This window comes from Chiloscyllium plagiosum, chromosome 10, assembly GCF_004010195.1.
Source record: "Chiloscyllium plagiosum isolate BGI_BamShark_2017 chromosome 10, ASM401019v2, whole genome shotgun sequence".
Classification (NCBI taxonomy): Eukaryota; Metazoa; Chordata; class Chondrichthyes; order Orectolobiformes; family Hemiscylliidae; genus Chiloscyllium; species Chiloscyllium plagiosum.
In genome coordinates this window covers 37,402,042-37,416,051 of record NC_057719.1, presented here as the reverse complement: position 1 = coordinate 37,416,051, position 14,010 = coordinate 37,402,042, and the positions used below count along the sequence as shown (strand labels likewise).

The following is a 14,010-nucleotide window of genomic DNA, read 5'->3' as shown; positions in this document are numbered from 1 at the left end:
GTGCAATATTCACCACCACTTGCAACTCCTCAGATAGTGAAGCAGTCCATGTCCTAATGTAGCAAGAAACTGAAAATATCTAGGTTCGGGCTGACAAATAGCAAGTAACATCTGTCACACAAGTGTTAGGAAATGATCATCTTCAACAAGTGAGAATCTAACCATTTTCCCTTGACATTCAATCTCATTACCATCACTGAAAACTGCTTTATCAGCATCCTGGGGGTTACCAATGACCAGAACTGAACTGGAGCAGACATATAAATACTGTGGTTTGTGCAGATCAGAGTTTGGGAATTCTGAGCAATCCACCTTCTGTCTCTGCAACTCTTGCCCACTAACTGCAAGGTACAAATTAGGAGTGTGATGGAATATTCCTCACTTACCTGGATCAGTGCAGCTCTAACAATACTCGAGAGGCATGATCTCAAATAAGATAAAACAGCTGGTTTGATTGGCACCCCATCTCACAACTTCAACCTTCCTTCACTTCACCACCGAAACAGAGCGGCAGCAGTGTGCACCATCTATGAGATTCACCGCAGTAACTCACCAAGGCCTCTGCAACAGCATTTTCCAAATCCATGATCTCTACCATCTACAATGATAAGGACAGATAATACATTAGGTAGTCCCATTTCTTACAAGTTCCTCTCCAAGCCACTCACCATCCTGGCTTGAAAATATGTTGCTGTTCCTTCACGATCACTTGATTAACATCCTAGAAGTCTCTCCTTGACAAGTGAGGCTGCCCTGCACCCTAAGGATTGCAGTGGTTCGAGAAGATGGGTCACCACCACCTTCTCCAGGAGATACACAATCAATTCTGGTCTGGCCAGTAATGCCATGAACTTATTGAAAAGGAAAACCTGTCATAGTGAGAGGGTTACTGGTAAGGGAGTGGTGGGGGAGGGGGGAGGGGTTGGTGGGGGGGGAGGCCTGGAGTTGGAGTTAGAGTCGGTGTGGCGGTCAGTAGGATTCTTACTCTTCCTGATGTACCTTGATCAGCTGTAGACTGTCTTTGAATAAGCAATAAGAAGCCCAAAGCAAGTCCAATAGGGAATCAATTGTCCACTTTAAAAAGGCCTAAATTGATATTTTGATAGGGTAGGATACCTCAAAGTTTTTCTGCTTTAGATTTGATAAAAAAATCAGGATGTTGGAAGGTGAACTCTCCTGCCAGACCAAGCAGCTGAATTCACCAGGGCTTGGTGGTGGGAAATTAAATTCTGTCCTATTTTTCTTGCATTTTCTTTGTGCACTCTTACTATCCACTCTGATTTACTGCTTGACATTGTATTACCTGAACGTTATTTATGAGAGAGTGAGAAATGGAGGCAATAGACTTAGTTCAGTGGCTGGTACAGTTACAGCTGCTGTTAGTGCTTGATTAATTTAGAAATGTCTTTAGTGGCGCATGTCCTGTGGTGTGAAATTCGACAAAAATATTCCAAATATAAAACAAAACATGCTAAACCAAGGAACAAAATATGGACTAAAGTATGGATTACATTGCCTATAACCTAAACAAAGACATTCTGTCTTGTATAAAACGTTCTGTGTTGGTTGATTCTTGACTAAGAGAGATGGCTATGAAAGGGTGTATCCAAGATTTTACAATGCTTCTGTGCAGTTTTATGTATCAAAATAATGGCTTCTGGATGCAAATTCTTCCATGTACAGTATATCATTTACTGTAATTATATACATTTTGATCAAGTTCCAGTTGAATACAGGCATTATTTTGAGGAGGAACAATAACAAGAGAATGCAGAGCTGCTATTAGCAGCAATACACATTTGAAACCTGCCAATTCATGGTTCCTGTGCTGCTTTGGAATTGCAATGATCAATGCATCAGTGTAAATGGAGGATCACACTGTTAGTATATTTCAAATAGCTAAAATTTGAGAGCGTCATGCCAGACTTCAGAAATAGCTCAACAAAGTCTGTGTTTAACACTGGCATTTCCAATACTGCCTTAACGCTAATCTACTCAGTCAGCTGTGTAACTACCTGTACTGATATAGTCAGCAAATGCATGGAGGTTAGAGTAAGTGGCATTCCGCATGCTGTGATCGCACTTTCTTAAACCATATCATTACCTTTCAGTCAAGTTGCTTCCAAAATGATACTGTTTAAGTAACTTGACAGTCCTAATCGTTAAAGCTTATGTCATATTCTACCCCTCCCCCTTTCTCCTGTCACCACCTCATCATGCATTTCATTCAAACAAAGTAGATCATAAGCCTTCGTGTCCCTCTAATACTTTATGGACTGCAGTAACCTGTTTGCCAAGCTGATAAAAAAGATTTATGCCTACATTCTGCTTCCAATCATGTCAATATGCTATCCCCAACTCCACCAATGTTTATTTTCTGCGCAGTCTTTGATTTGGCACTTTATCAGATGCCTTCTGGAAATATAGGTACAGTGTATTCACCAGTTTCCTTCAGAAAATGTTACTTCCTTAAAGAACTCCATTAGTTTAGTTAAATATGATTTCCGTTCCACAAAACCATGTTCCTGTTGCCTGATTCTCTTGAACTTGTATAAGTGCCCTGCTATAACTTGTTTAATAATAGCTGCTAACATCTTCCTAAAGACAGATGTTGAATTAACTGGCCTGCAGTTTCCTGCTTTCTGTCTCCTTCCTTTTTGAATAGGTAAGTTACATTTCAATCTCATGAGACCTTCTCTGAATCAAGGGAGTTTTGAAAAATTAAAACCGGAATCGCTATCTCACTAGCCACCTTTTTTTAGACCCACAGGATCTATGCACATGTTAGCCTGTAACTGCTACAATTTATTCTCTGGTGATTGTGTAATTTTCGTGAGTTCCTCCCTCCTTCCAAACCTTAATATATGGCTACTTCTGGGATCTTCCTTGTTATCTTGTATAGTGAAGACTGATGTAAATACTGTTTCAATGATTCCACTAGTTCCTTATTTTTCAGTATTATGCCTCCAAACTTACTTTTTATAGGCCTGATACTCACATTTTAAAATATTTATGGAAATTCATGAATTTATTTTTATATTTCAAGCTGGTTTTCTCTCATAATATTCCCCTCCTTATTCTTTTTTGTTTATTCTTGGATGTTCTTTATATTCTGTCCAGTCTTCTGACCTGAAAATTGCCTTTGCAAAATTATACACTTTTTGTCTCGCTTTTATACAATCTTCAAACTTTCTAGCTAACCATGGTCAGGGGGTCTGTCTCTTGGATTTTTTTCTTACTCTTCGGAATATATTTATTCCGTGTATTGTGAAATATCTCCTTCAACCTTTGCCATTGCATTTCTATCGATCTTTCCATTAACCTAATTTGCTAGCTTGGTTTTTATGCCTTTACAATTGTCTTCTGAAAATGTTAAAGAGGTCTCAGCCACATCTTTCTTTTCATCAAACTGAATTAAATCATGTTGTTGTCACTTCCATCTTAAGGTACCTTGACTGTGAGATCATTAATTAATTTTATCTCACTGCATAATACTGATTCTAAAACAGCCTGCTCTCTGGTAAGCTCTAAACTTACTGTTAGATGAAATAATTCTTTATGTTTCTCATTCTCTGATTACCCCTTTTCCTTCCTACCATTTTAGAGTTAGGGAGTTCTGGAAGATCAAAACCAATGCTTTCACTATTTCTCTAGACACCTATTTATAATAAGAAACTAGCACGTAGACCATGCAGCACAAGGGGTGTGACCACTTTCAGTGCACTAATTTTGACTGTAATATTTCATTAGTGATAATGAATTCTTTAAATTTCTCATTCTCTGATGACCCTTTTTCCTCTCTTTTTCTGGAATGTTTTAATGTTACATCGGAAAGGAGTGCAGAAATTGAGAGCAACGCCAGACCATTCTAGATGGTAGTTATTGTGGGTTTGGTAAGTGTTCTACAAGGAGCCTTGGCGTATTTCTACAGTATATCTCACAGATAGTACGCACTGCTGTTACTGAGTGTCAATGGTGGAGGATGGTATGTGAATGTTTACAGTTGTAATGCCAATTGAGCAGGCTGCTTTGTCTTGGATAGTGTCAGACTTCTTGAATGTTATTTGAGTTGCACCCACTCAGCTGCCACTCATGTTGGGTGGCACAGTGGTTAGCACTGCTGCCTCACAGCGCCAGAGACCCGGGTTCAATTCCTGCCTCAGGCGACTGACTGTGTGGAGTTTGCACATTCTCCCCGTGTCTGCGTGGGTTTCCTCCGGGTGCTCCGGTTGCGGGTCAGTGTGGACTTGTTGGGCCGAAGGGCCTGTTTCCACACTGTAAGTAATCTAATCTAACCTTTGTGTTATAGTTGGTGGACAGGCTTTGTGGTGTCAGAAGATGAGTTACTCCCTACATAATTCCTAGTCTGTGATCTGGAGAAGCAATTTCCTCACAGAATTTACAATCGTTACCTGCTGAAATCATTTGGATTCTTTTCTGACATGTAGGCAGATTTCTCATTAACTATAATTTTGTGATTAATCCTTTTTGTCTAATGGAAGCAACACTGAGTAAATGTTGCACACAGCAGGCTGTTTACCAGAGGAATGAGAATGGAGAAAGGCTTAAACCTTCTCTGTCCTTCACTGAAATATAATAACCATTGTCATCCATTTTGTCTCACTTACAACTTTTATAATGTTTTTCTTGTTCTTAAAAGAGCAAATAATTGTTGGGGAAACTCAGCATAATCTGTGGAGAGAGAAACAAAATCAACTTTTCTTAGTCTGATACGATCTTCTTTGAAACTCCAGTTTCTCCAAAAATGTCACTTTTTATTTCAGATCTCCAGCATCCACAGAACTTTGCAAGTAATTATTTGCACTTTAATAGGACATAAAGCATTTAGCTGTAACTGGGAAATCTAATGAAATCACTTGCAAATGGTGATATATTCAGCATTGTATAGACCTTGATGAGATTAATCATTGTACTGTTATAGTTGTTGCAGATTAAACCTTAAAGCTTATTCAATTGATATGGCATTTTAATTAGGATTTAATCAGGAATTGATGACCTTTTCTGATATAAGGAACCCTTGGGACTGAATGTTTGCACTAAAAGGGATGCAAATATTCAGGCAAGTGAGAGAATGTCTGGACGCTACACCAGTAGTCAGCAGCGAGTAGTCAGAGGAGGTTAATCAGTGGCCTACTGAAGCCAATGAACAGAGCCTGGCTGGAATTTTCCAGTTGTCCTATGGGCCCACATCTCATTGGAAAGAGACTGTCTGTCTAGCTGTAGATCGGGGGCAGCACCCCAAGCAGTCTCCCCATCTGTCTGGCCACAGCTGTAGAGGCAGGCTGCCCTGTGGAGGGATTCTGCCTCCACATGGGTAGCCTTGGAGCTGTCAGACCACTTTTAAATCTAAAGTTATTGAGCAGGCATCTCAAGAGGAGGAGCCCTCTAACAGAAGGCATCAGCCCTTCCCATCCTGCTGGCCTTCCAGCTTAGAGAGCCCCACCCAATGTCTTTAAATGAATGGTGAGCATAGCCTCTGCTCACTAAGTGGCCAATTCAGAAGTAATTACTGTCAAGTAATTGCAGCCTAACACTATTTCAGCCTAACACCAGGTACCTGATCTGAAGCTGTGCCCCTAATAGCAACATGGAAGGAGCCTGTTGTAACTTAGTCAATAATACATGAGTTAATACAGCAAGCTCCAAACACAGACTTCGGTAAGGTTGTAAATTGTTTAAAATTCTCCAGGGAATGCAATGGATTTCTCACAAATATGAACAACACTGTCAGAATTTTAACAGCTTGGGTTCTTTTAAATGGTGCTACATCTGCAAACTGTTGCCTATCTCCCTTTTCTTTCCCACCCTGTTCAATCCCAGGTTTTATTGACATTGCCCAAATGTTGCTCCTGTGAAGGAACAACAGTTGTTGAGGTGTTGATTCTGGCCATCTGCTCTTGTTGACAATAGATCTATCATTGAATAAGGAACATATTTAGTAAGTTTTGTATCAGCATTTGTCATATTCACCGGAAAACATGTTATTTAAATCATTATAACAATATCACCAAGCTTTGTTTTATTTTAATGTACTTCAATCTTAACACGGTGAAAAATGTAATGCCTACCTTTAAAAATTTATTTTTACATTTCTTATATTTTGTGGCCAGGGAGTGACAACTATACAACGTTTGAATGGTTTCCATTAATCTATATCTGCATCATTCCAGGAACTTCTCAAAAACATGTCTGTATTTATTATTGCTTGGATGAAATAAGATTTCAGAGCTTGAGTCTGATTCATGATTTTGCTCTCAAAACCTGTAAAGGATTCTCAGTTTAATTAGTTGTACAGTTCACAGTAGCAGAGCACTTTTGCAGACGGGCAAAGGATTAGTACATTGTATTGTTTATATAACTTTCATAGACAGCATATTGATTCAAGAAACCATTTTGGGACAGTGATTAGTCTTGCCATTTTCCATATTTCTGGAATCTAATAATTAGACAAAATCTTAAGTTGCTAGTTTTCAGATAAATCCTAACAGTTTCCAGCCACAAAATTGATTTCCATCCATAATTAGGCCCTTTTAAATTGCCTCCGAGGCCAGTATGATTTTTTTAAAATATAGGGACCAAATCTGTACTTAGTACTTCAGGTGTGGTCTCAGTTATGACAAGACTTCCCTATTTTCAACTAGCAAACTCCAAGCAATAAAGGCCAAAATCTAATTTGCTGTCTCCTAGAGTGAACAAAACCCCTGACACTCCTGTTCTTGTCTGCCAGCCAGGGCTCCCTGATTAGACCCAGATAAATAGCCCTAATCAGGAAACTCGTACTTTGTGACGTCCACCTAGCTGACCTCATTCCAACCTCTACATTTTCTTAGTTACTTGCTCACCTGCATGCTAATGTTTTGAGTTTCAAACACAAGAAACCCAGGTCCCACTGTGCCTATTTGGAATCTCTCTCCATGTATTTATATTGAGTTCCATCTGCCAAGTTTTTGCCTACTCACATAAACTATCAATGTTGTCTTGCATATGTCTTCATCACAACACGCCTTCTCACCTATTTTTGCATTATCCACAAATTTGGAATCATTACACTCTGCCCCCTCCTCCAAGTCATTATCTAAATAGTAAATAATTGAGGCCTTCAGCCTGATCATTGTGGCATCCCACTAGTTATGTCTTTCCAGTCTGAAAAATGCACGTTTAATCTGAATTGTCTGCATCTCTATTATCCTTCCTTTGCAAAGCCTCAATCAATGCAAATATATTACTCTCAATATGATGAGCTCCCTTCTTGTACAATAGCCTTTTATGTGGCACTTTGCTGAATGCGTTCTGGAACTCCAAGTAGAGGACATCTATCAGTTTCCCTTCATCAACTCTGCTCATTATACCCTCAAAAACCTCAAGTAAATTTGTGAGACACGACTTCCTTTATGCAAAACCATGCTGACTATGTTTGATAATGTTAAGCTTCGCTAAATGTCCTGCTATTTCTTCCCTAATAATGGACTCTCGCATTTTCCAAAGGCAGATGTTCGACTTAACTGGTTTATAGTCGAGAGTGTGGTGTTGGAAAAGCACAGCAAGTCAGGCAGCATCTAAGGAGCGGGCGAATCAACGTTTCGAGTAAGAGCCCTTCATTCCTGATTCTCCTGCTCCTCGGTTGCTGTCTGACCTGCTGTGCTTTTCCAGCACCCCACTCTCGACTCTGATCTCCAGCATCTGCAATCCTCACTTTCCCTTAACTGGTTTATACTTTCCTTCTTTCTGTCTCCCTTCTTTCTTGAACAAGGACATCACTTTAGTGCTTTTTCAATCGGCTAGAACCCTCCCAGAAAGTTGTGAGTTCTGGAATATTTTGACTAATTACCATACTATATCTGCAGCCATTTCCTTTAATACCTTTGAATGTAGGTAATCAAGTCCTGGCAACCTATCTGCCTTCCGTTCCATTAGTTGGCAAACTACTTTGTCTCTCATGATGATACTCTTCCTGATCTATCTTCCCATTAGAGCTTTACTTATCCGATAAATTTAGGATGTCAACAAAGTCCTCCACAATTAATCTGTGTCTCCTGTGCCATGGAATGCAATTGTGTAAAGAAATTAGAGCATAAAGGCCATGGTTAAAATAAAATAATTGGTCACCAGTTCACATGTGACAATGAAAACATAGATCATTAACAGAAGTTCCTCTTAATGTTGGCCATTGTGTTGCTTGATCCCTTCAGCTAGCGTTGTCTTCCTTTTACCTCAGATGACAGTGCCTCTGCAGCCAGCAGCATGGAGATGACGGATCGAATCGCCTCTCTGGAGCAGCGTGTACAGATGCAGGAGGATGAGATTCAGCTGCTCAAGTCAGCACTGGCTGATGTAGTCCGACGTTTGAATGTTTCTGAAGAACAACAGGCCATGCTGAATAGGAAGGGACCTACCAAAGGTAACCAAGAAACAGAAAGTAAAATGGGGCATATTTATTGCAAAGGTAAACATGTATGAGGAGCAATCATTGCACTTCATACATGCTGACTAGTTCTGAAAAATAATGTTTATCATATGATTACATCATATAATCTAGAAGTTATGGTACATTTACCCTTGAATTAGCCTTTGGGCGTTTGTCTATCTTGCAGTTGTTTAACAGCTAACAAGGGAAAGGGACATATTTGTTTGGCTGATGATTCTTGTGTCTGTTGGGGGAGTGGCTGTTGTGCAAAGGGGTGGGTGTGAACATTGCATTTATTTCCATGGCGAGGCTCTCTGTCACTGTTAGTTTTGGAACGTCGTGTCTTGGAGAGGGAACTGGTGAGGACTGATTGGCGTAACACAATGTTCATGCTCATGCAGAGGAATGCCTTGATCAGGTTTTGCAATGTACAAACAGTGACCCAAGAAAGAGGAATTTAGGACAGCTCACCAAAAGAATCGGTTAAAGAGATGGAAACTTGAGGTATTTTGAAGGAGGAGAGTGGAACCTATGGACAAAGGACTCAGGCAAATGAAGGTACGTAGGAGGGTGCACAAGAGACGGTCAAAAAGGGAGATCTCGGGAAAGAGATGAGGTTTGGTAATGTTGTGGGGGATTGAAAGACAAATGCAGGCTGAGGATTTTAAATTTGAAGCACAAGGTGCCAGAAGGCCAAGGTTAAGTCTAACCATGAAATAATTCTTTCCTCCCCTAATTACTATCTTTCTTTCTTCCTCCAATGATATTTCTTTTTTGGAATTTGGGTTCAGATGCGCTGGTCACTGTCTATTGTTTAGCCTAATGTTGCCTTTACTTGCATGCGAGCCTCGATTCTGCTTAACTACATTGGGCATCGTAACCTAGCCCAATCCTGTCCTCAGACACCATCCGAACATGTGCTCTTCCAGAAGGAGCCACTGGGTGTCATTCAGGAACCGGAACTTTTTGCTGAGCTTCCCCTCCCGAGCTCAGGTGCATTGACTCGTTTCCGATTGTGATGAGTCCCAGAGGAACCTGCTAAAGGAATGAGCGGGCACTCAATGGACATTGCCAGTCAGCCATAAGGAAGCAGAATGATGTATTTAAACAGCTGTAGAGCAAATTTAGTAAAGATGACATTAGTGGAATTTCATGCCGCAGTACAGATCCTTTTATTGTGAAGGAGTGTTGTTGACAGCTGATGTCTAGTTTTTTCTAATGTTGCCAGCTCTCTCTCTGGAATTCAGATGACAATATGTCTTATATATTTGTGGTTCCCAAGCCTCAAGCATAATTATGTGGAAGTTGTTCTTCTGTACTGAGATCAGGAAACAGCAACATCTGAACAAATAATTGCATTTCTTATGGTACTAAACCATTGAAATGGCATACAGTCACAAACAAATTATTAATAAAGCTTTATAACTGTGGAAAAGCTTCAGGGTCACGTGAGTTATTAACTGAGTTAATAGAGGATTGAAGTGTAACAGGTCTGACTAACTGCATGGGGTCCACCTGTTTAGCTGAACACCGAAGGGGGTTGGTTTACTCAGTTAGCTAGTTACAGAATGGTGCCAACAGCGCTGGTTCAATTCCTACACTGGCTGAGGTTCCTGTTTTAACCTATCCCTTCATATGAGGCGAGTTTACCCACAGTTAAACTACCACCAGTCAGCTTTCTCTCCTGTGAGAGCGCAGCTCTACAGTCTAGTAGGACTATGGCAACTTTACCTTTGACAAATAGCACAGTTTTATTTACAATGTTTCACACTGGCATATTCCCATTTGCTAATTATTGCTTAATAATTACATTGTTAAGACCAGTAATTTACTGTAGTTAACATCTAAACATTCGCATAAGATTCAGGTTTTGAATCGGGGAGTAAATAATTTGGCTCATGCAAATCTGAATTTCAGTTTGAATGAATTTGATATACAAACACTGAAGAATCTACCTAACAGATAATAAGTAACTCATACATTTAGATACATGACCATCTGATACTCTAATTCATACAAAGACAATTAAATACTCAGTTTATATAGGTACTCAAGTACATTTAATTATTTGACGTTAAATATTCAAATGCATATTGATACCCATGACCACAAGATTGAAGGTTTGTTTTACCACCAGAATCACAAAACATTCAGAGACTCAAATACGTACAAGTTCTAACAGACAAAGCCCTCAGATGCAAATCAGTACAAAATTACCAGAGACTCACATATGTCCAGGTTCTAGACTACCAAGGAAAATGACTTTCTGATATGTGAGCACCAAAAATAGTTAAAAGCAAAGAAATTAATTCATCAGGACAAGGCTGAACCTTATGATTGAATATTTACTGCAATGTCTAAATATAAATTCTGAAACTCTGCTTTCTTAAAAATTAATTTGGACAAGCTTCATTTTGTGTTCAGTAATAAGGAATGAATTTTACTTTTAATACCATAGTGGAATTTCCCAAATACAGTTGGATTCATTAATGAAGTCTATATATTTATCTTTCTCTTCCAAATTTTAGGATGCTGTGTACAACCAAACTCCCTGGCTAAATCAATACTACTGATGGAATGATGGATATTGCTGGGAGTTGTGGATATTTAATAACACATGTTGCATCTCCATATCTAGCTCCAGATTTGTGATGGTACTAGCAACTCCACTTTGGCAGACAGCAATAAATTTTAGGCTTTGTGAGGAAAAAGAAGACTCTTCACGTTAATATGCTACAGCGACGCAGAATTGTTTTCAAGAAATATTGAATGCACTTCAATGCATTCTCAATAATCTTGCCGCTATTAATTAAAGATAAAATGAAGTTCAACCTACATTTGCAAATACAGTGAAAATATCTGGACACAAGTTAAAATTTAATGCACACATATTTTGAACAATATGATGAGGTCCAAAGCAAAATTCATTTGAAGTTAATATGAAATAAAGAATTGTGGATGCTGGAGATCTGAAACAACAACAGAAATTGCTGGAGAAACTCAGCAGTTCTGGCTGCAGTGTAGAAAACAGAGTTAATGTTTCGAGGCTGGTGACTCATCGTCAGAGCTTCATCATTTGAAGTTAACCAGTTGAAACTGCTTTGGAATAGCAAACCTTATGAACAGAACCACAAACACACTCTAAGTACCATTTAAACTGGAGGTGAAATTGTCTTTAAACAACTGTGGCTTGCATTTATATAGTGCCTTTGTAAAACGTCCCAGCAGCCTTGCATTTATATAGTGCCTTTGTAAAACGTCCCAGCAGCCTTGCATTTATATAGTGCATTTGTAAAACGTCCCAGCAGCCAAAGTAATACATACACAGTTGAATTCAAGTTATTATAGAGCATCCCTAATAGCTTAGGAAATAAAATACAGTGGTTTAGGATCCATTTCATATTATTTAATTGGAAAGGTGTGTTATATTTCATCTGGCTGTTCAATTTCTTTGTTTAAAGCTTGAAGAACCTACCTTTAATATTTTATTTGGTCTAGTGATAGTTTCAAAGCTAAAATATACTATCTTACTTCAAAGATTGGTACCAATAACCTGCAGGTCGTTAATGATGTATTATCCAGAATTCACCTCTCTCTACTATGAAGTATTTTCTTTGTCTGTGCTGGAGTATCGTTGGGAGTGAGCCAAGGCAGGAACTCTTGAGAATATTAGAAAAGTTCTATTTTCTTTTGTAAGGTGCAATTTTTGTGTAAACTAGTTTTCAACAACTATTAGTAATTGTGTGAAATGTTCTCAGAATCTCAGATTTCAGTTGCATTGAAGTTGTGACTCTTGAATATTTTGCACTGCCTAAAACTGATAGTTAAAATGTCCGATTACAGTTATATTGTTAAAAATGTCTGATTTACAGGTTATTAGAATTTCCCTTTTCCTATTAAATTGGAGATCAGTTGTTCATTATTGAGGTTTCAAATGACACCACACAGAAACATACTACTTCTGTGAATATTTAAAATTTCCTTTTCCTACCTACTCTATTTTACTGCTAATTATTTTATCTTTTGTTTATATCATACTGTTAAACCTTTCTTTCTGCTTTCTGTTAATGTTTCAGTCTTATTTATATTTTATTTTCCTCTCTTGTCTGTTCTTCTTTGCCAAATTCTCCTCTTTATGGACCTTTAGATCAGGCAGCATCTAAACGATTGGAGGCAGATAAACAGGGCAGTGCTAACAAAGCAGGTAAGTGTTTGAGTTCCCTTCCACTTATAGAAGCTCCCCATAAAATAAGATGTGATTTGCAAACATGTGGAAGCTTTTGACAACTGACACTGTACCTTTGTTTGAGTTATCATTCTAGCTCGTCATGTCCATTGTTAGTAAATGATGATGGATTGAAGTGATGGCATTTGTTTCAGAAATAGCGTCACTAATTCCAAGAAACCTTCACAAACCTTACAGGAATAACTTTTATTTAAACCCAGCAATATCAGTTTATTTTCTTGCTTTCTGCATTGTATTTTTCTCACACCTGATCCATACATTATCTCAAGATTGAGAGTGCAAGTGGACATTGCTTCCTCTGAACTCCAAGACCATCTGCTGGAAACTGGTAGAAAAGCACAGGAAATTGTTGTCTTCTAGTTTTTCTTGCTAAAATTGGGGCGATGCCAAGCAGAGTTATGTTAACTAATCAGTCAGCCTGACTGATTCAGAAACTCTCCATGTAGTGAGCATTTGGAAATTCTCACTGTCAATTTCATCTGCACAAGGGATTAAGATAATGAACTTGCATGAATATTTATTTGTCAAAAACAGGCTCATGTCATTGTTGCACCCAGACCGAAAATTAGGTCCCCTAATTTGTTGCAATTACAGATGGGATACCCCAAACTATTAAGCTCCTGGGTGAGGAGGGATGAACTGACTCCTCTTCCTTCGTCACCCATCCCCTTGGCTGGTTACAGCAAGGTTAATTTTAAAAGTTATCCCTTTCCCTTTGGATATTGTTTCCACAGACCAAATTAACTTAGCTTTTGAAAGGGGCCAATTTAATCAGATGTTCTTGAATTAACAAAGTATGAGTCTTATAACATACATACACACACACATCCAATTGAACGAATGTAAGGTAACATAGATATATGATTTGGAGATGCCGGTGTTGGATTGGGGTGTAAAAAGTTAAAACTCACACAACACCAAGTTATAGTCCAACAGGTTTATTTGGAAGCACTAGTTTTCAGAGCGCTGCTCCTTCAGGTGGTTGTGAAATATAAGATCGGAAGACAGAATTTATAGCAAATGTTTACAGTGTGATATAACTGAAATTATATATATATAAATATGTATATAATTTCAGTTACATCACACTGTAAGCTTTTGCTATTAATTCTGTGTCTTACGGTCTTATACTCCACAACCACCTGAAGGAGCAGCACTCCAAAAGCTAGTGCTTCCAAGTAAACCTGTTGGACTATAACCTGGTGTTGTGTGATTTTTAACATAGATATATGGATCAGCCTCTGAATTGTTCATGAAGAGTAGACAGTTGAACATCATGGCCATTGCAGAGGAGGTTACTGGTAGGGTTGATTTTGACTGGTGAACAGTTGGTTTCACA

The 14,010-nt window shown here is 38.7% G+C and overlaps 1 protein-coding gene across 11 annotated transcripts in view; it reads left to right on the top strand.

Annotated features, from left to right (window-relative positions):
* The window catches only part of eml1 (EMAP like 1), a 264,830-nt gene that overhangs the window by 154,400 nt on the left and 96,420 nt on the right, over window positions 1–14,010 (top strand). For 8 of the 11 annotated variants that reach the window (XM_043697435.1, XM_043697440.1, XM_043697438.1 and 5 more), the window contains 2 exons: window positions 8,237–8,419; window positions 12,573–12,629. In XM_043697435.1, the coding sequence (XP_043553370.1) occupies window positions 8,237–8,419; window positions 12,573–12,629 (240 nt within the window). Of the gene's footprint in view, window positions 1–3,869; window positions 3,894–8,236; window positions 8,420–12,572; window positions 12,630–14,010 lie in introns of those variants that run through there. The other 3 variants (XM_043697437.1, XM_043697444.1, XM_043697442.1) reach the window with 2 other exon arrangements.